The 23517-nt window shown below is 33.1% G+C and overlaps 1 protein-coding gene across 2 annotated transcripts in view; it reads left to right on the plus strand.

The window, feature by feature from the left end:
• Positions 1–23517, plus strand: part of LOC143238808 (hemicentin-2-like) — a 193228-nt gene that overhangs the window by 101651 nt on the left and 68060 nt on the right. For both annotated transcript variants that reach the window (XM_076479356.1, XM_076479357.1), the window contains exons 2-5: positions 5625–5954; positions 17933–18259; positions 19364–19681; positions 19979–20275. In XM_076479356.1, coding sequence (XP_076335471.1) covers positions 5625–5954; positions 17933–18259; positions 19364–19681; positions 19979–20275 — 1272 coding nt within the window. The remainder of the gene's footprint in view (positions 1–5624; positions 5955–17932; positions 18260–19363; positions 19682–19978; positions 20276–23517) is intronic.

Here is a 23517-nt window from a genome sequence, read left to right on the forward strand (position 1 = left end):
TATAATGTCACGGTCAATCCCACTATTCGTTGGTAAAAGAGTAGCCCAAGAGTTGGCGGTTGGTGATAATGAGTAGCTGCCTTCCCTGTAGTCTTACACTGCTAAATTATGGACAGCAAGCGCAGATAGTCCTCGGGTAGCTTTGTGCGAAATTCGGAAACAAACAAACAATTCAGTTTATGTACGTTCCCTTTCATTTATGTCTCAGTATTGTATCATTCAAAGGTTTCTTATTTTAGTGACGTCGGTAATCATCCATGTTTGGTTGTTTTCTGTTGTACTGATGTGATTTTATCTTATTTGAAAAGAATCATTTGAAAATAACAGTGACCAAGCAGTGAGCTTATCGTAAAGTTTGATATTTCTTATTAATGTATCACCATTTTCGTTGAGATAGCATACTTATATGAGATATATTCCTACAAGACAGCAATTACCATTCTATCCATCCACGAACATATATCAAAACTCCAGCTAGAGTGGACGAGAGCTACATGTCCTGTTCACCATACAGTTAACTACCAGTATCTTTATTAGTTTCTAAGGAAATAATGAAATAAATTAACTAGTCTTTCTTACTCAACAGGGTTTAGAATCGTACTACTGAGAGCTATTTGTTAGAGCTCAGACCATGACATTTCACATGGGATTTCAAAACGACCGTAAGCAGTATCATGAAAACGTATACGCTATTTTCTCAGCTCTATCCGAGAATCATTTATTTTTATTTTTATTGTTTGTTACAACGCTATACATAAGATAAAATAAATAGTTGAAAGACAATATTTCAAATGATTACGTAGTAAAATTTCGGATATCGATAATAAAGAGAGAAACTGTTTAAAGATACGATAAAATGATAAACAGTTCTAGTGGTAGAAGAAATAAATTGTGTGTTATTACCATAAACAAATGAAAAAATCAGAACTTTACAACAAGTTTTAAAACAAATATAGTAATGAGAGAATAACAACAGTAATTCATTTCATGCATAAAAAATAATACTAACATTTACTAAGCATTATATGATTTTCGCCTTTCTTCGGGATAATCAGCTCAAAACACACGGAAGAAAAAATAACATTTGGTGTTGAACGTTCTGAACGTTTGGTCTTGCTTTGGGCTATAACCTGTTAATCGAGGAAACTAGTTTTTATATTCGAAATCAAATGCCTTACGTTTTTCTACACATCGAATCAAGTAAAGGGTGTAGAATAGATTTTACAAAGGGAATAAAAGTAATACCTTAACTTAAAACACATAATTATGCTGAATACGTTTCAGTTCGAAGTTACAAAGAAATCTCGAATGCTTGCAAAGGAATACAAAATTGTTCAGTTAATCTGAAGAAATCCTGGATGAAGAAAGAGGAGCTACTTGCAAGGTTTCGGTTATAAGTGTTTCTATTGAATGTCTATTTATTTTTAAAGCTCTAATAATTGTGTAATTAATAACAACAGTTGTAAATGTACATGAGTTTTAATAAATGATTCGGGATCATATATATTTCATCATCAGCAAATTTATCAGATAATTAAAGGAATAATGGTTAGTGTAGTGCATTGGCATTAAAATGCAATGAAGTTGTACCAGGAAATACAAAATATTCATCCAAAAATCTCTTTGACTATGGTAAGAGAGAAAGCACTAGTATTTCCCTTTAAATCTCAAGTTTCTTTCATAATACGTAAACTTTCTTCTATTAACAGTTTGTAGTAATTACAATTATAAGTTCGAGTTTCGAAATTTTGCAAAGAAGTTAGGTATGGTAACATTCTTCCGTAAGAATGTGTAATAGATTAGGTACACTTTGCACTTTAGGACCAGTTGTTTTAGAAAATCGCATGTGTTCCAAGATGTGTATTTCAAATGACTAAGACTTGCCAATGTAGGTGGCTTTTCAACTACCGCGCGTATATTCATATATATGACCTTTAAACATTAGTGTGGAGGTGGAACACCTTTAGTTCTAAAAAGAAAAGTTACTGATACGAAGTGACGATTTGAAGACAATGTAGAGTGTAATCTGGGAGTAGAAAGACCCGAGTAGTTTTTAATGGGGTTTTAACAATAAAACATTTGTTTCCTTAGGTAAAGAATAACAAGTGTCAGAGTTTTTAACATGATTAGATATTTCTTGACGGAGTATTTCTTTTGGCTAGAATGCTAAGAGTTAAGATTGTTCCTTTAATTATTTTTTATAGATTTTCTGATGATTAAATGTGTACAGTTTCTAAACTTTTGTTCAAACTATTACATACATTTATAATTGGTGTCATGGCTCTACTATTCATTATCATAATTCATATTCCACCCAATGAATCGATTTTAATAAAATTTGTTTGATATTTAGTATTTTCAACCTAAACGACCCTTTACAGGTTAACGGACTAGGCCAAAGATTCAAAGCATAGTCTTCCTTGTTTGTGAAATTCTGACTAGAAAGGGAACTCAACCGACCAGCAGTATCTGCCGCTTACAGGGCAACTGTTAATTTAAGAGAAGGATTGATTGTCACGGCTACAACACCATCATAGTTGAAATTACAGAGCGGGTTCATTTGATTTGAACCTTTGACTTTCCCAACTACACTCTGTTATGCCCTAAACACTTGGTATGACCATGCCGACAGCTTACATATTTTTGTTTGTTTGTTTTTAATTTCGTGCATATCTACATTAAGGCTATCTGCGCTATCTGCGCTAGCAGTGTAAGACTAGGGGGAAGGCAGCTAGTCATCACTACCCACCGCCAACTCTTGGGCTATTCTTTTACCAACGAATAATGAGATTGATCGTCACTTTATAATGGACCCAGGGCTAAGAGAGCAAGCTTGTTTAGTGTGACGATGATTCGAACCCGCGACCCTCGGATTACGAGTCAAGCACCCTAAACACGTGGCCATGCCTGGCTATCACTGCTTAAATAACAGTTTTACAGGTTGGTGTGTAGTATACAGTAAAACGTATTCTGGTTCACTTATGTACTAGGAGAGTCTGCTTGTATAGCAGTTAATACTTTCCTAAATTTTTAGATTTTTCTGAATTAATTTCTGTATTACAGAGATATCAACATTCTTAGTTAATACTTTCTTCGAATTAATGAGAAATTAAGGTATTGTCAAATGTCGCATATATTAATTTACGAGACCACAACGTCGGTCATAAAAGTATATATATATATATATATATGTTTTAACCCTTAAGCAAACTTATCAGTTTAACCATAAACTCTCATTAAGCACAGCTAACTAATCGCGTGCTAAGCGCAATTACTTTTCATCTATGTTTACTTAGAAATTAATATAATATTTTTTTAGCAAAGACTTTAATGAAACATTTAGGAAGGAATCCATGCACTTGTATACACGTCAAATAACATCTAGTTGACAAGATAAACCATTCGAACTCCCATATTTTCGTTAATCATAAATTTGGTAAAGAAACAAGTGTAACTACATCATTTACTATTTTTCGTAAATAAAAACAAACAACAACACAACACCTATAAGGGTTCATTAAATAAGAAAATAATAAACTCTCTTTATTTCCTAAACCAACCTCATGTAATTAAAAATAGGAATCGCAAAAATCACGTAGATATTATCGAATGAAATTAATATATTATTAATATTATTAATGTACTTGTTAAATATGATTGCACATTTATCATTAGGAGAGACAATTAATTGAGTAGTTGCACATACCTCAGTTGTGTGATATGAGGACGAAATACTTCAGTAAATAACCTAATCAAATCATTTTACAAACTTGACTTCCATATAAGATAAGTTTATATTTAAAAGTAAGATAACTAACCTAAAATACTCAACAACTGTAAGAAAACAATACTTAAACAAATCAATAATTTAGTCTCATAAAATATATTAAGTCAATGGTGTAAGCCATTTCTAGGTTAATTAATAATCTAACTCTTATTTTAGTTCGTAGACAAATCGCGAGCTCTGTTTGCTTCTTTGTAAACATAACCCTGCATAATGAGTTATGTGAGTTGTGCCCACGGCAAGGCTCGAACCCCGAATTTTAACGGTATAAATCTTAAAGCTTACTTCTGAACTTTCATGAGCCAATCACACGTATCCTTGCTATAAAATTTAGATTTTAGTAATACAAATAAGCAGCACAAAATCCTATGAAAAGCTTGGTTAATAGATTAATAATTTATTAGCCTAACAACAGTTATAAGTTAATATTAAACAAGTAAAGGTTTAATTCTTAGTTGTGTATATTTGAAGGACTGTCATCCAAGTAGTGAATTTAACCCTTTTTCTTCTTAGCGTACTGTTGATTTTCATTAAAAATATCTGATGTTTCACAAATATTATTTGTAAAAAACGTTAATTACATTTTAATTGAAACGGGTTCACCTATGTTATACAATTAGTATTAAGTATGCTTTAATTGAAAATACGCAGTTGCAGATATTTTTGTTCCATCTCGTTTCGGAAACGCTGCGTTAACAGTATGTTTGTTTTGAACATGTTTTTGTAATGGAAGAAACAATTCTTAGTGTCGTTGTGATGTTTGATTTACTGTAAAAAAGATAAAATGTAACTTTAATAGAATACACAGAAAAACGTGGGCTGTTATAAATAGTGTAGTCGTAAGTTTTTTATGAAATATAGAGAACGTTGAGTATTTTATAGTAAAATGAATTTAAATATGAGAACCAGTAAGTCACGTGACACCCATACCCTATAAAAAGACGCGATGTAACAAAATGTATCAGAACTACCTTTTGACACATGGGAACAATTTACATTTTAGTCTGCTTTATCTGTGAAGTTAAGATATTGCTGAAACCGTAGTTTCACTGGTGATGTGTTAAATCTTTAATTTTGGTTCATATTAACATTTCGAATACTGGAATATATTGAGTTAAGGCTGAAGATGTATTACCTACTCTTTTTCAAGGAAGGATTTTTCTGTATATCTAAATTATTAAACAAAGAACATGATATTTTGAATAAAGGAGCCTCCAGTGTCATCCATAGAAACGGAAAGCTCGTCCATAAAAGCGTTTATGATAGCACTGAGCTCCGAAACTATATCCCAAGGTAATACGGAACGACAGTATCGTTTGCAAAGTGAGGTCTGTTGTTTGAAGAAGGATCCCACAACCTAAAAAGAAAGTTACAGCTACTGATATTGTTAACAAGATAAATAGATGTTTGAAGTTAACAAAGATTCACAAACGAAACAAGCGAAAAGTTCATAAGCATTTTGTCACACCTCAAAACAATTAGTCTTTTAAAGAAGAAAAACTGTCTAAAAAATTGCAATTAAATCCACACCATTCGAACACATACTTGTCAAGTCCAATGCAGCATCAATGGAGTTTTCTGTGTTATTACGTTTACACATGGAAAGGTTGTAGGAAGTTTATTAATTGCGACGTATAATGATTTAGTAGTTGATATTATACGCACATTTTATGTTTAGTTGTATATTATAAGGATGGGCTCCTTGAACCATATAACTCTATATTTGTAGCTGGTCTCTTTTTATGTATTTTAGTGAAATCAAGTGTTTCTATCATTTGATTTAAAGCACTATTTTTAACAGAACCTAAGATAGAACATAATACTCCATTCTTTGTTCCAGATTCTGAGTTTGTGGTCACAGGACTGGTTGGGGAGAAAGCCGATCTACCCTGTAATGTAGACGTTGGAGCATGTGGAGATGTTTATTTCGTAACCTGGACTAAAAACGTTTCCAATGAGTGGAAACGGTTATACCTGTATAGTGAGCCTGTGGAAAAACCACTACAGGAGTTGGCTAATCCGGACAGAGCAGATTTTTATGTTCATGATTCTTCTGCTTACCTAAGGATTTCTCCTTTAAAGATTGAAGATGAAGGAAATTACAAATGTGATGTCACTTACGTTCAGGGAAAGTGTCCCTCTTTGTCGTATGCTTCTCTAACTACAATGGGTAAGTAATCATCACTTTAAAGTAAGTATGTTTACCAATTTACGTTTCAAACCCTTGTTATAATTTATTTTCAGTCATATTGTGCTATTATATTAAGAGTAAAAAGTGCATAAATCGACGATTTTAGGCATAACGAAGTGCAAAGTCTTTATTATTAGTCACAGCTAGTTAGTTTTCATCATGAAGGCTTGTATCTACAGTATTAGCTTGACATATATTCAGCTTCAAACGACTTATCGAGTACTTTCACGTAGTGACTAGAGCATATTTGATGATAGAAGGCAAACTATCAGACTGATTTGAAGTGAGGATTGGCATAAGAGAATGTTTCATATTTTTTGCTCTTCTGGAATACGTGCTGCGCATTGTGAAGAAAGTAGTCCGGTAAAAAGAAATTATAGGAGAGAAAGACGTCATGATCCGACATCTAGTATACTTCAGTGATGACACAGCACGGTTTGTACTATCTATTACGGAGTTATCCATTCTACTCAATCGTACAATTGAGAAATTCAGCTAGAAAATAAATGTGTGAAAGACATAAATGAATTAAAGTTACGAGGAATAAGACAGATTTGGAGAAGGGTGTATATGTTTTCTTTTTATAGCAAAGCCACATTAAGTTATCTACGAAGTTCACCGAGGGGAATCGAAACCCTGATTTTAACCTTGTAAACCTGTAGACTTACCGTTGTGCCAGCGCGGGAAGTTGAAGAAGAGATTGGAACTTTGAAATAAAAATATTGAGAGAGATTATAGTTTTATATATTGGCGAAAGCAGGTAGAAGAAAAGATTGCTCACCATAAAGATCAAACTCAGAGTGAATAATCTTTTAACATTATTATTAGTTTCGTAGGGGCAGAAAGATGGACTTGGATTAAACAACAGGAACTGAGATCGAATATCATAAGTAAGTGCCTGGGACGGATCTCAAAAATAAGTTTGCAATAGAAGATGAGAAAAAAGAAGGTACTAAAAATTAGTTATTGGGCAAAGTAGATTATTGCGAGAATTAGCAGAGGGGAAGTGTTTAATTTTTACTCATAGAAGTGTAGAGGTAGAACGCTGGTCAGAAAGATGGAGATATTACAATAACATAAAAATAGATAAAAATCAAAAGAGAAGGCCAAAAACTAAACAGAAAGCTGGCATGAGTGATAAACTAAATAGGAAAGGAACTTACGGGACTTTGAAGATCACTCATATTACAAATTAGTGTGGAGAAGATTAGACAGGACGTAGGATGTTACATCTAAATGTTAAAATGTTTTGGACTTTTACAAAGTCAAATGACAAGAGTTGTTCTGTCTTGTTAATCAGAGCTGTTGCCCTGTAATCAGTTTGATTTTTTTATTTTTAATCAATTAATCACATTTGGATGTATGTTAATTATTAAATAACTAAAGCACTTGTCATATTATAGGTATGCAACCCTATTCTTATGAATATAGAAAGTATTTCTAAAAGTGCTCTATACATTATATGTTTGTTTATAACTTTATATTAAGTGATTCCGCTTTTATTATTCGAAGGATACACTGAGCTTAAAATTTAAATCATTTCCATTTCTTTAAGGCTCTTTAGGGCCAGTGCCAGTAATGAGTGAACTGTTTACTCAATGATATAAATAGAGAGGTAAACTTCGAATTCACATTCTTTTGATTACAAATCCAATATTGTGGTAATAAGTCGTTTTTTAATATATATTTTCGTATGATAGAAATGTGAGAAATTATTTTCAAAGTCTCAATATTTTTTTTTAATTAAGAAAAGAGCTTCTGTTTCTGGATAAAATATTTCAGATTTGGTTAATTTATTACTTGAACATGTTGTTCAAGTGCATAATTCGTAACTGTTTCAAAAGAAGTAATCTTTACACTGCTTATCATTTTTGTTTATAAATGTTTTTAATGCGGAGATCAAAGTGATATTTTAAAGTTTCTTGCAGTAATAAGAAACTTCATTACAGTTATTTAGAAAATCTAAAAGTTTTAAAATGATAAAAGATATTTATTTTTGATTCAAAAATTGAAACTCCCTGGACGATATAATGTTAATTATGGGCTACCATTTTCAGATTATACGTTTATGTTTTCAGTATTTTGGCATAGCTATTCCTAACTTGGAGAGAAAACACTCGTCGGTGTATGTCGCCTACAAAACCACTTTTGAGTTAACAGTGGAGTTACCTGTCACAGTAATAACGATATTACAACTAAAGTACTGAATTTTTTCAGCAATTTATTCACGGTTCAAAAGTCGGTCTTTAAAACTCACAGCATAGAATGCTAAACACTAGACCATATTTGATACTACATCTTAAGAATACATGATGAAATGATATTTCACCACGGAGAATACATAATAGAAAACCACACAAATATATATCTTTCAGGAATCATGTCTAAAACCCAGTTGTTTTTTAAATGTTGGCTAGATATACTTATATGGGAACTTTATTGTGCTATCAAACTTGTTTTTGTCTGTTTTATTTTTTTTTTTTAAATAGGAGCACGTGCAACAACACTGGTGGATGATCTACTGCATAACGTGGCGTATAAACATTCTTCACTAAAATACTGTGACAGGTCAATATCGCTCATTTCTGGTAGCAAATTTGAATAAGTTGCTCTTCTATGTTTCTTTTTGGTCTGACAACGATGAGGTTCGATAAATGTTCGTTAACATATAGACGTGGTTCTCAAAGATATTGTGATCAATATTTCGACATTTCTATGAATGTTTAACTTCATTTTACTTTCCAGTAAAGTATAATGAATGTGCATTTTTCAGCTTCTGAGCTGCGTGAAAAAAAAACAAGTGGCTTGAATCATTTTTATATCTCATGTGATTCTGCAGATAGTTTAGTAAAAAAGTATGTTTTTGTTTTGTATAAAAAATAACGATTCAATGAAACTAAGCGAGCATATATTTACTAAAAACATGAAATAGTTTTATTTATAAAGCTATAATATAAAAGGCCAAGTTTGTTTACCTAAAATTTTGGGAGCAAATCATTATAATTCATAAGCTTATTATTTTTGTAGTTTCACTCATAATTCTAATACCATGATTCACTCTACTTTTATTAAGACGACCAATATGTATTAGTGTTTTTATTTGTTCATCAAAAAAATAAACATTTCATCTTATCACCTTATAACATTTTCCAATCTATTCGTTTATTTTCTGATGATCACGAATATAATAAGATGTGTGAAATACTCGCCTCTTGTTACAAATAATTCTTTGTTAATTCATTCGGGTTCTATTGTAAGACAGAAAGTAAGTAATCTGATTTTCATCAGTTTTTCTTAGAATCCCCAATTATTTTGTATAGCAAAAGTTAGAGACCATGCTCAGCAACTTTATTGTTGTGGCTCAAGGATTTTAAATACTTGCTCAAATAGAAAATGTTAGAGGTTACGCTTTTGAATTAACATATTTTTCTAGTTTACTTTTTAAAGTAAATTTTCAATGACTGGCATAGATTTTCGTGTGATTATCTTCAGATTTTAAATACATTTATTTTTAATATCATCCAACAGCTTGTTCCTGAGTTACAAATTTTTAGAGGTCAGGCTACATTTTTTTCACTTGGTGTTAAACACATCTACAATACAGTCATGTGAAAAAGTTAGGACACCCTATGAAAGTCTGCTTATTTTTGTAACATTTTTGGATATATAGATATTTAATCTCAATTTCAATAATACTGAGAGATTATAGGAATATAGCTACACAATTAAAACTGAAGAAAATACTTTTTAAGATCTTCTGTAAATGTAGTTCTACAAAAATACATAATCTAACTGAGGGAAAAGCTAGGACACTCTACCCCCTAGTAGCTAGTGTTACTCCCTTTGGCTGAAATAACTGCTGTGAGACGCTTCTTGTAGCCATCTACCAGTCTCTGACATCGGTCTGAAGAAAGTTTGCTCCACTCCTCAATGCAGAATTATGTCAGCTGTGAGATGTTTGAGGGATTTCTTGCACGTGCAGCCCATTTTAAGTCACCCCACAGCATCTCAATGGGATTACGATCTGGGCTTTGACTCGGCCATTCCAGGACTCTCCATTTCTTAGTTTTCAGCCAGTCCTTGGTGGATTTACTGGTATGTTTTGGGTCATTGTCGTGTTGCAGAGTCCAGTTCTGCTTCAGCTTCAATTTTCTTACAGATGGTCTTACATGATTCTCAAGCACCCTCTGATACACAGTAGAATTCATGGTGGATTCTATGATTGTGAGCTGTCCAGGTTCTGCTGCAGCAAAGCAGCCCCAAACCATGACACTTCCAACTCCATGCTTCACAGTTGGTATGAGGTTCCTTTCCTGGAATGCTGGTTTACGCCAAACATGTTCTCTGTTCTGGTGTCCAAATAATTCAATTTTGTACTCATCTGTCCAAAGAACATTATGTCAGAAATTTTGGTCTTTGTCCACATTCTCTCTGGCAAACTTCAGTCTGGCCTTGATGTTTCTCATAGAGAACAAAGGTTTCCTCCTTGCACATCTCTCATGCAAGTTAAACTTATGCAGTCTCTTTCTGATTGTAGAGGCATGCACTTTCACGTCAACAGTAGCCAGAGCCTGCTGTAGATCCCGTAATAATATGTTAGGGTGTTTGGAGACCTATTTTAGCATTTTGCGGTCTGCTCTCGGAGTGAATTTACTTGGACGACCATACCTAGGCATGTTGGCAGTTGTTTGAAAGCCCTCCACTTGTTGACTATTTTCCTGAGAATGGAATGGCTGATTTCAAAATCTTTTGGGATCTTTTTAAATCCCTTACCAGACTCATAAGCTGCTACAATATTCTTTCTGAAGGCCTCAGACAGCTCTTTTGCTCTCACCATGGTGCTCACTCTCACTTCAACAGTCAGGAGCACACCAAACTAAATGTCTGACGTTTAAATAGGGCAAGCCTCATTCAAAATGCTGAGTATCGATCTTAAAATCATATGTACCTGGTGTGATACAGCTGTGTGTGAGTTGAGCCATTTTAAATGGGAATAAATGTGAGGGTGTCCTGACTTTTTCCTCAGTTAGAATATCCATTCTTGTAGAATTACATTTACAGAAGATCTCGAAAAGTCTTTTCTTTAGTTTTAATTGTTTAGTTATATTCCTATAATCTCTCAGTATTGTTAAAATTGAGATTAAATATCTATATATCCAAAAATGTTACAAAAATACACAAGCTTTCATAGGTGTCCTAACTTTTTTCACATGACTGTAACTTATATACGTGTAATTTTTGTGTGAGTTTTGTATTATACAATTTACTAAGCTACCAATTAAAATGTAATCGGATTTAACAGTTGCTGTATAACAAACATGAATTGTTTTGCACTTATAACATTGTTAATCAATTTAAAACATATTTTCTTATAAAACATTTGTAAATTAAACACCATAAAATAGTTCAAATAAACAGTATATGTTATATAAGCATTTGATTCTTACTGAATAAATTAGTATATTTTCATTCCGAAATTGTGAATAAATAAATATAAGTAACTGCTTATGGTACGTTCACATGTGTGTGTGAGCTTGCATCTCCTATAATTTATGTATTCAAATTTTGAAAATTGAATTGGTGAAAAGAAAAAAAAAAAATCGGTTAAATTGATTTTGCTAATTACCATAGTGTTGGTGTTTTCAAAATAAATTAATACCAAATTTATTTACTTATCATCATGTTTTGAAAGATATTTATATACGCCTGTAGGGAAGTAACGTCTTTCGGTAATGAATATTCCATTTCAACACATGAAACTCAATATGTAGTGTTAGAAAAGCTTAACAAATTGATAATATCGTGAAACAGTATTGGCCTGGCAAAAAGAAATCTACACATTCTAGAAAGAGCGTTATCGGGATGACATGTTTAAATATCACACTAGTAACGGTTTAATGTGTCGTTTTCAATAAACATAGTAATAATAAAAATATCTGATAGACATTTAGATAATAATACTTACTTGTTTTCATCCTTTTGGAGCATCGAAATCTTCTTAATATAACACTGCATAACAATTTGATTGAAAAGTTTTGCTTTCTGAAAAGTTTTTGCTGATAGTGACAGGTACCTGGTGGGTATGCACAGATGTAGTTTGGTTTTGCTTCATCACGTAAGAACTCTGAGAAATAGACAGTTAACTGTTTACCGGCAATAACGTATTTAATTACGTTTATGTTTCTAATACGCTATTAAGTTCAACATAATTAAAAGTGTTTTGATTCTGATTTTCGTTTGTATTCAATGTCCGGTGCATCACGTTGCAGTGTCCGACAGTAGTCAGCAAGCATTAACGGATTCCAGTTGCCCTGATATCGTTTTTCCATTGTAGCAATGTCCTAGTGAAAACCGAAGATTTTGATGAAACGATACGTGATGGGCAAATGTGGATGTGATTTTCGTGATCAGCAACCAAAAATCTATAAGGAACACCTAACAGTGTTCAAGAACCAAAAACTTTGTTGTGCAGTGTAATTTATGTATAAATCAACAATCTTTGGGAACAACAAAATTCAGAGGACGAAAGAGCGACTTTTTACTTTGATTATTGCCATGTTAATCATAGTAAATATAGAATAATGTATTTATTAAATGCTAGTATTCACATTTAAACCGTAGGAGAGCAATATTATCGAATAAGGGAAGTTGTGGTTCTGCTCACAGACCACCTGAAATACGATATCTATTGTAAAAATATAGCAGCAGAAAAACCGATACTTAAACGTCGAACATGTAAAAAATTGTAAAAAGTGCATTAAGCTCCACTGGTCTTGAAATTTGATAGATTACTGTAACGCTAAAATGATCAGGATAACCAGAAATTGCCCTGAAAAGCCCTATGAAAATGTTGTACGCTCTCAAGAGAATATACTTTAGAACTCTGAGTATTTCATTTTAATTGGGTTAAACTTTACACTACATGCTGACTTAGAGGATAGGGTGATCATCACAGTTGGGCAGAATAGCAACGTTATGACAATTTTCAGTGGAACGACCACCACTGCAAACTACAAACTATTTACATATGTTACCCATAGCTACACATGCAGATTCGAGCCATCAATGTGAAGGTAAAAGCTAAAGTAACACATAGTGCTAAAAATTGGAGGTTTCAGCCTGACGTGCCTGACAACACCTCTATGTATTTAGTGACAGGATATTTCAATACAAGACATCCCACTTGGATGCAGGTGAAAACATTAATGTCAAAGGTTTATATTCTGCCTCCAAAATTTTGCAAGCCAACAGTAATTGCAGAGTGCCAAAGTGACAGAGGTTTTTGTATACACCTCGATTTTGCTAACGTCGTCTTAAGTGTCAGATCTACATTGGGATAGGGGTTACAGTATCCAGTCTTGATTACTACACGTGTGATATGTACGCAAACGATGACAAACAAAGTAGTGCAAAATAATCTAGACGCACATAAAACGATGTCAAGCATTATAGCAGCAGCACTGACATCCACAAAAATCTCTCATCCAGCGAACAAAATCAAATGAAAACTTAGGGGAAAAGTACATTTCAAATTGATGGCACTGATAATGCCTGGATACATTCATTCAAGTCCAGCCTGGGTTTGGTGCATGGTCTAGCTGAAGAGAACAAGGATTACACTTGCAATTACCTGCACACTCTTCACGTGATCTGCTTTCAAAGCATGTGACATGAAATAGAATAAACTATACAGCAATGCCAGTCTGACAACCGCTTCATTTTGGTAATTGTACAAGATTTTGGCTCGACAAACGCATGGAATTGTCAGTCATTCACATTTATACTACTGCTTTACTATGAAGAGACGGAGAGCAAGGCAAAGTCTTCGTGGATAGTCATATTAACCAATATCAAAGTGACAAGCGGTAAGGATCAAGATACGTTCGTGTAAAAATATTCACCTTTAAAATGCTTACAGAAGCCAAACTGTTCAGGTTAATGTTGGAGTCTCAATTTCGGGAGGTAAAACGTTGTATTCCTTAAATATGAACTGACATCTTTACCATATTCTGACCTAAAACCAGTATTCTACTGAGAAACAGAACCTCTAGAAAAGCTAAACCTAAACTGAAGATGCAATTATCACTCTGTAGGAATGGTTGTAATTTTTCTCAAAACCTCAACCAAGTTCTGTACACAAGAGAGATGCTGATGAAGAAAAACCATCGTCGTCTTTGCTGGCACTGCTATCCATCTGGAAGAAACACAGAAGTTCTTGGGATAACCTTTGAAATACAACTTAATTTCAAGAGCTCTATTAATACCACGATACCTGGGGATACTAAAGATATTAATGCGTTAAAAATTGCAGCATGAAATAGGAATAAAGAATATCACCTGCTTATGTTCTACCGAAGTATTATCTGTTTCATCGTGGATTATGCGCGACCAAAGATAAGTATGAATGCCACTGAAATAGATAAGACTGAAAAGATATAAAACACGTTTAAAAGATTCGTAACAGAATATACTCGAAGTACCTCCATCGAAGCCCTATTACGCCTTATAGGTTTCAGTAATATTGCAGAATACCAAAATTGCTCAAATTAAAATTATTAATTAAGCTTTGCAATTTAAAGTGGAACTGCCTTTTCCAATTGGGAAATTTTAGTTCCACAATGACCTCATAAATATCAATCAAGTAGGAAACTATCTAAAAAGAGATCTTATAAAACAATAATAGATGGACAGCGGCTACGCAGTTAAACATCAGATAACTTGTTTTCAAAAATATTCAAATTTCGTCAAGTGTAATGAATATCTGGTGCTAGAAGAATCTATGTAAAACAGCCAAGATATAAAATGTAGAAAATAGGTGAGGAGTGTGAATCAGTTACGTATCATCATAGTTAAAGCTGGTTTCTACACCAAAATTAACAAGAGAGAACTTATTGGGCATTCAGAATCTCTTGGTGCAAGAGCATTCTTCATAGGGTGATGGCGCATTCACTCTTCTTATACCCAGCACAAGTATCGAACTGGAAGCCATAAAGTAAACTCTCTTCTGGATTGCTGAAAGCAATAAACTTCTTATTGACAGTGCCATAAAAATAATATTTCCAACTCACTCACAGGCGTTACCATGTAAAATTCAGAGTGGCTAATCCCCAGATGTATTAGAGAAAGCAAATCAACTGCTTGGTAAAAAAAGCATCAAGTATATGAAGGTGATAGACTATGCAGTAGTAAAAGTCAACGAAGAAGCTACAGACTTGCAGGAGAAACCCTTTCGTCAAATCCAGCGAAAACTATTTTTGGCTTGATATCGACCATCTGTGCACTAGTAAGGTTAAAGTGGCAGGGATGCAAGGTATTCATAGACATTGAAATAGAATTGACTGTGACTACTTTTCTGGGAAACAAGGTACCATATAGTATGGCTAGGAAAAGTAACATATGGGGAATCAATAAGGCAGTATACAGCCAGAAGATCACCAGTAACATCAGTAAAGCAACGCTTTTCTATCTCTTTCGAGGCAGCTGGTCTCTACATTGGGGTAAGTGTGTTTCAACGAAACCCATGGGATTGTCACGAAGTGCTCTACACAACTCTAACTTAGCTGTGCTTGAAGTTTCACATTTCTTTAACAATATATATATACATTCTGTTTAAGATTTCATATAGAACAAAATATTTAGATAGAAACAAGAAGACTACGTAAAGAGAGAGTCCGGAACACAGGATACAAATTATTATGCAAAATAGCAATCACCAGATGACGGAATAAACATTTTCATATGGTTATATATCATAGTAAAATAAAATATAGCACATGTGCTATCTCATTTGTCTTTTAGGGTCCTCTATAATAGCAAATGGGTTAATACTTGTTATATAATTCAACAGAATCCTGCACATGTTTGTCGCGCAGTCACAAATGTCAAACTGCAACTTGGAGTTTTTCACCAGATAAATATATATGTTTGTTTTGGAATTTCGCACAAAGCTACTCGAGGGCTATCTGTGCTAGCAGTCCCTAATTTAGCAGTGTAAGACTAGAGGGAAGGCAGCTAGTCATCACCACCCACCGCCAACTCTTGGGCTACTGTTTTATCAACGAAAAGTGGGATTGACCGTAACATTATAACGCCCACACGGCTGGGAGGGCGAGCATGTTTGGCGCGACTCGGGCGCGAACCCGCAGATTACGAAGCGCACGCCTTAACGCGCTAGGCCATGCCAGGCCCAAATATATATGTAAAATATATATGTAAAAAGGGCCGGTATGGATAGAGAAAGCACTATGTAAAGGAGCGAACAACGTTTCGACCTTCTTCGGTCATAGCCAGGTTCACAAAGAAAGAAAGGATTGCTGACCGGTATCTGACCACATGTTTGAAGGCGGTTGTGTAATTGAGTGTAGGAATGTAGAGGGCGTGCTTAGATGTTTGATTATATTTATTAATATAGGTATAAAGGTGTTCCTTTGTATTGGTTTAATTTGGGCTTGAGTTGTTCTACAAGTAAGGCTTCTTTAATTTTGCGTTTGATAACGTTCGTTTCTTTATTTAGTATATGAGTGTTTTATATGGTTATGTTGTGTTTATTTGATTTTGTAGTGTTCCAAAATGTGTGAAAGTGACTTTTTGTGTCCTTTGAATCTGGTTTTCATTTTTGTACTTGTTTCTTCCATATAGAAGTCGTGGTAGTTATCACATTTTATTTTATAAATAATGTTGGTGTGGTGTTTATCAGTGTAGTTTTTACATAGTATAGACCTCAGTTTTGTGCCTGGTTTTTCAATAAATAAACTAATTCAAAAGAACACCTTTATACCTATATTAATAAATATAATCCAACAACTAAGAACGTCCTCTACATTCCTACACTCAATTACACAACTGCCTTCAAACATGTGGTCAGCCACCGGTCAGTAATCCTATCTTTCTTTGTGAACCTCCTCTATATAGAACATTCTCTACCTGTACCAGCCGTTTTTACATATATTTTTTTCTACAAGTGTGTTTTCTCATCATCACGGATTATTTTCATCAGATAAATGATTCAACTGACAGAATTTTAAACAATGAATTTTTCACGGTAATCTTATGTTTAACATGTTTATTGGTTTAGACAAATTATTAGATGGTGCATTATAATAATTCTGTTCAAGTAATGCAAAAATACTGATAAGATAAGAAAAGAGAATCTTATGTCAATATTCATTTCAGTAATGATTGGAAAATTTTATAATGAGAATTTTTAGATTAAACAAGATCCAAAACAAAAGTAATTTATTTACATTTTGTCGATATAAATTATCATTTTGATGTAGTTAACGCTATTCAAACCATTTCACATTTAATCCACTTGCAAATAATAAAGTATTTTTATGTCCAAAAAAGGGATTATTTGATTTTTTATTTTTGTGTTGAAAAAGTTGATGACAAAATTACATGAGTAGTTTTATAATGCCCGTGTCCAAATAGGCTAAAAATTTGTCAGATAAGACTAAAGAAATGTCTTACCATATTGTGATATATATGTTTTCGATTTCATTTGTGAAAATAAAAAGCGTACTTTTGACAATGCAAAATAGTAGAAGAAGCTTCGAATACAAATATTTCCGCTAGAATTCCTTTGTTCTGAGCAAATTCTTCTCAAGTATATTTTTTCTTACCTCTATCTTCTTTTGACCGATATTTTTTTCGTCTCTGACACAAGTTTTTCCCACAACCAATGTATCTTTCAAACAATAGTGTAGAAACATTTTTTTATATTCAAAACACATCAAGGTAACATGTACATAACTTTTCTTTTTATTGATTAAAAAATATCAAACAGCCATACATGTAGATTTTTATTACATTTTTGTTCTGAAATTTATAAAAAAAGAAAATGGTTTAAAAGTTTATCAAATACAGATAATTTTTGTTGTTTCTTTCCATTTTCATGACGTTTCTTGATATATTGATGTTTCTCTTACGCACTAACTCCTAAATTTGATTTTTCTAAGCTAAGCCAAGTCAACCTGTAATCAAAAAGGACGGAAAAGAATTAGAAACATCTACAGTTATCGGGCCTGTTTACGAAGGAGCCTCTTTTTCCTTTGAGTGTGTAACTTTCGGAGGAAAACCCTTACCTGAAGTATCGTGGTTGAAGAATGGTAACTTTCTTCTAGGAGAAACGATTGTACAAGATGACAAGTTTGGACCAGCTAATGTTACTTCAACCGTTCGAATTGTGCTTTCAAGAAACGACCTTGGGGCGAGGCTTAGCTGCCAAGTTAAAAACAAAGCCATAGAAAACTTTTTAATTAGTTGGATTGACATAGATTTGCATGGTGAGGAAAATAATCTATATTATTATAATCAACAACGTTGATTTGATGTAGATAAATAAGTATAGTACATAAGTAACGATACATGTAGCAATAAAATCATTCAAAATTTAGCTCATTAAAAGTCATCAGTGACAAATTTTAGAATTAATAATAATTCACTAATATTTACTTGATAAAGCTAATGACTATGAAGAAGCTATTAAGGCCATGACTGACATTTCTGAGGTTGTTTTACTCATTTGTAGTAATTAATATTCGTGTTATTTAGTAAAAAATGCAATAAATGTTCATGCATCGGTATAACATTCTGTCCCAGAAAGGACATTATTAGTGTTGCCTACAAATTACGGTTGCTCATTATCTTCGGATACTTTCTTCTGAAAAATAAGGTAGATACAAGTTATTTATTAACTTGCCGCTTCACTAAGAACTTCAATTTAAACAAAACAATATCTAGAATAGAAAGAAACACATATTTGAAAAGAATTACTTCTTACAAATTTGACCAACATAAAACAAAAATATTTTTGTACAACCAGAACAAGAATGATAGTGATAAAACGTTTGAAATAACTTGGGTAAAAGTAAAACCAAATCATTATCTTTATTAATATAATGTGGTGCATATATGTATAAATATTTTAGTTTTCATTTGGAGCATTGCCATAATTGATATTATATGAATATTTTCTGATTTCAGTTTTATAATGAATTACTAGGAATATAATTAATACTTTTCTGTGGTGCGGTTGTTTGATTCTGAAGATTATTATCAGTTGAGAAAACCAAGTTTGTTGTGTTTCCAACTTATAATAAATTTCGTTTTCATTTGAAATTTGTAAGTTAAGGATCTTTGATGAATTTGTAGGATGCTTCATAAGCCATTTGAATTTTATTTGGCAAATAGAATAGATTTTATGATACAAATGAAGACGGAGGAAATACTAGCTATTAAATACATATTATTCACACGTGTTAAACTTTAAGAGTCGATATCTAAAATTCTGTAAAGTATCATTAAAAGAACGTTTTGAAATATATGTACATACATGTGTAATGGTAAATGAATGGTTTCATCAGCTATATTTTAAATTCATTTTTTAGTAAAACCATCTTCCATGATAGTTGAAGGACCCTTAGAGCCTCTGATAGAAGGGGATAGAGTTACACTTAGTTGTACGATAGTGGGCGCTAAGCCTGCAGCCAACGCCACCTGGTATAATCGTTCTGAGACTATTGTGCCACAACCTCAAGCTGACATTAAGCCTGGTAGTACTGGAAGTTTTAACACTGTTAGTAATCTTGAAATAATTGTATCTCGGTATGACAATAAAGGGGTATTTTACTGCAAAGGATCCAACCCAGTATTGGAGAAAAACGGAGACCCGCCTTTGTTAAAGTCCATTGGCTTAGAAGTTATGTGTGAGTAAGTTATTCTTAGTAGAAATTAAATGTTTGGCACTTTCCTGAATAAAGAGGTAAGTCATTAAAAAATCGTTCAATGTTAGATTATTAAGGTATGTATATATAAGTTAATTATCAGTGATTTTTTAAAAAAATACCTAATTTATTAAAAGATAATAGCAGGAATAGTTTTTGTATATATATTTAAATGACCGATAATCTAATTTATAACTGTAAAAACTCTATTCCTGAGTAAGTAAATCATTTTAGTGTCTGAATTTCTAACTCTATCTTAATCTTTTTCTCATTTAAAAGACCCCCCAGTTGTACAGATGCAACCACAGTCGGGAATAACTATTAGAGAATCTGAAGACGCCACTGTTATGTGTACTTTTGATGCCAATCCGGTTGAAGTGTACGATGTAATTTGGTTCAAGGAAGGCGTGCAGCTGTCGACGGATAACGAAAATAGATTTCAAATAACGAATCGAAGTCATCCCGCTCTTGTTATCCGAAATATGACACGCAGTGATTCGGGCATGTATTCATGCAGATTAAGCAATAAGATTGGTCGTGGAGCCCGAAGCAAGGACATTGAAATTATTGTTGTGTGTACGTATTTTATCAGAAGAAACCGACTCATCTTTAATACTTATCATTTGTTACCATTCCTAAGCTTAGTTTTTGTATTACGTGATAATACTACAGTTTTAAGTAATGTATTTAAGGGTAAATCTTCATACAGTAACGCGTATTTAAAGGTAGTTAACAGTTCCTATTTAACACATCAAGAATAATAAATATCACAAAGATGATAACTATATGATAAATAAGGGACACTTCGTTATCTTTGCTGTAGAAGAATAAAAGCTTGAGGGTCAAAAGGTTAAAGGGCAAATATTACTAACCTGTTTACCAGGATCAAATTGTAATGGTTTGTTAAATTTATTTATTGATATGTCGTACTATTGCTTTTATCACTTCCTATATATATATAGGAAGACAAATAAGGATTTTTTTAGTGATGTTTTAAGATAGATATCTTAGTTGAGCTTAAGTGAATAGCTTAAAGCAACAGAAAGACACAAGTACGCACATTGTTTGTAGATGTATATTGTCGATTAAACGTAATATGAGTAAATAACACTACACTATAGTTTATGTGTTATATCAAACAAATGTATTTAACACTAGTTGGAGTTCCCGTTCCCTGAACGGAAGTTATGCAAATTCGAGATTAATGAAAGTTATCTTACGACATAAAAAATTGCTTTCCTTATATGTAATTGTAAAAAATACAAAAACATCCAAAAAAACTGCAAAACAAAAAATGTGAAACCACAAGTTAGTGTGTATCTCCGCATGTACCGAATAAACTTCATACCAACTTTGGTGAAGGTGTACCTAGAGTGGGCGAAGGTGTGCTAAAAGTGCACAAGAGCCCTTAAAATCAGCAAAGAGCAAAATTTGTATGCATCTCCTCATGGATCTAATGAACAGCCATACCAAATTTAGTTAAATCCATCTACAGATGGCAAAGTAGTAGTTAAAAAAACACATGCAAAAACGTACTTAAAAACTTTAAAACGCAAAACGCATAACAGAACATTTGTATGTACCCCTGCATAAACCTATTGAACCTCCTTACCAATTTTGTGAAAGTACATCCACACACACCCAACGAAGTAGTTACATGGCCATGCAATAGACGAAAGCCAGTATTATTATATTTACGTAGGTACGGGAAAAGCCAATAATATTTTTACCTGAAAATAATTTGGCAAGATGTTTTAGAAGAAAGTTTGTAACAAGAAGAGAAGGATGAAGATTTAGTATTTTTACTTTAGTAAAATTACAATATTTTAACAGAGTCTTTCTTTGACTCGCGTTTTATTTCATAATAGTTGATATCATTAAGTATTAACATTTTTAGTCATGACGATTGTTTGTTTTTAGTTGCAGAAAAGGCTATTTGCGTTTGTCTGTTATGGTGATCAATCCTGAAGATTTAAAGTTATAAGTCTCTAACGTATCTTTACGTGACTGGAGAACAAAGTACGACAAGAAAAAAATATTATAACGTATACATAGCAAATTTGATTGTTATCTTTATCGAACACGGTGTATTGTCGAGTAGAGCATTTTTTCAGATAGTACCATTTATATGTAATGTTTTGGATACTAATAAAGACTGAATAATGTTCAAAACACAAAACTTACACCCTTGTGCAAATTAATTGAAACAAATGGTCATTTTACAATATTTTCAGCATGGCGGCCGATGTAGGCTCGCTTGACCCGCTGATTTCCTTTAATAGTCATTTTTTTCATAGAGACGACGTCATTAGCTGTGTTTTGCAGTACGGTCGATCTATTTTTGGGATATATGACGAAATTTTGAGGAATATTACGTCATTCGAAATTGCGTTAGAAGGGCAAGGAAACCAGCCAAAAAACAACTTCTTACCAACTCAGTGAAGAGAAAACGGTATCAATGGGATCTGAAATACAAGAACTGGACACAAGAACAATGGAGGAAGGTGTTATTCAGTGACGAGACTCATTTCTTCGTACAGGTCAAATAAGTCTGCATGTTCACTGATCTCCAGGTGAGAAACTTTGAGAATCTCACATCAATCAGTTTGTAAAACATCCCTTAAAGAAGATGTTTTGGGGCTTTTTCAGCTACTATGGCATTGGAAGCTTACATATCGTAGAAGGTATGATGTGAAGACCACAGTACATCGACGTTTTGAAGAGAGAGTCGTTCTAGAATTGAAAAAGAGATTTCCAGTTGGATCTGGCATTTTTCAGCAAGATCTAGCTCTGTGCCACACATCGAAACTTGTGAAGAATTTTATGACTACAACGCGAATAAAGGTGCTGGACTGGCCTGGAAACTCTCCGGACTTAAATCCTATTGAGAATCTTTGGGCGATTTGTAAAGAAAGACTTCGGGCAAAAGACTGTACTACGAAAGATAAGCTTATTGAGGCCATAATTGAGGTGTGATACCGCGATCCAAAATTTAGTAAAGATTACAGTCAACTTGTGGACTCTATACCAAAGCGGATTAATAATCTTCTGAAAAATAAAGACTATCATATCATGTATTCATTTGTGAGTAATTTTTGGATTATCAGAAATAAAATGCAAAAAATTGAAAAAATCGTAATTTTCCGTCTTGTTTCAATTAATTTGCCCAAGGGTGTATAATATCATTATAAGAACAGTTTTACCTGGGCAGAAATGTGTCCGCAGACTTATATTGCTGAAAACGGGTTTCGATATCGGTGGTGAGCAGAGCACAGATAGCCCTTTGTGTAGCTTAGTGCTCGATAACAAGCAACAACAGAACCATTTTATCAGTTCCTCTACATTTTTATCACGTGCTTCATAAACTACACTTAAAATTTTAAAACAAATCAATCACAGAGCGTTTAAAATATTTAATGTATACTGTATGGTATGAATACCACTCATCATACATTCATTCAAATCTTTCCTGATACAGATAAGTACAAAGTTTGCTAATTTGATCGACGTTCTCGTAATAAATGGATTGACGTGATACACATATCCATAAACAGTTAAGGTATATAAAACACATTATAACCATTTAAAGTCCGTCTATGAAGAATTATAATTGTTTCAATATCATTAAAATAGTCGAAAATTATTTTAAGCAGATAAAAAAATGTTCTCTAATGGATTAACGGAAAGTTTGTAGGTTTATAACGCTACAAAAGAAGTTTCTGTGCTCATTATGATTCAGTACAGGTAGACCGTTGAGCAGATTTGTGTTTAACAATAAATAAACAAAAAAAAACAGAGAAAAATCGCACAACCAAAGT

This window comes from Tachypleus tridentatus, chromosome 13, assembly GCF_004210375.1.
Source record: "Tachypleus tridentatus isolate NWPU-2018 chromosome 13, ASM421037v1, whole genome shotgun sequence".
In the NCBI taxonomy this organism is placed as follows: domain Eukaryota; kingdom Metazoa; phylum Arthropoda; class Merostomata; order Xiphosura; family Limulidae; genus Tachypleus; species Tachypleus tridentatus.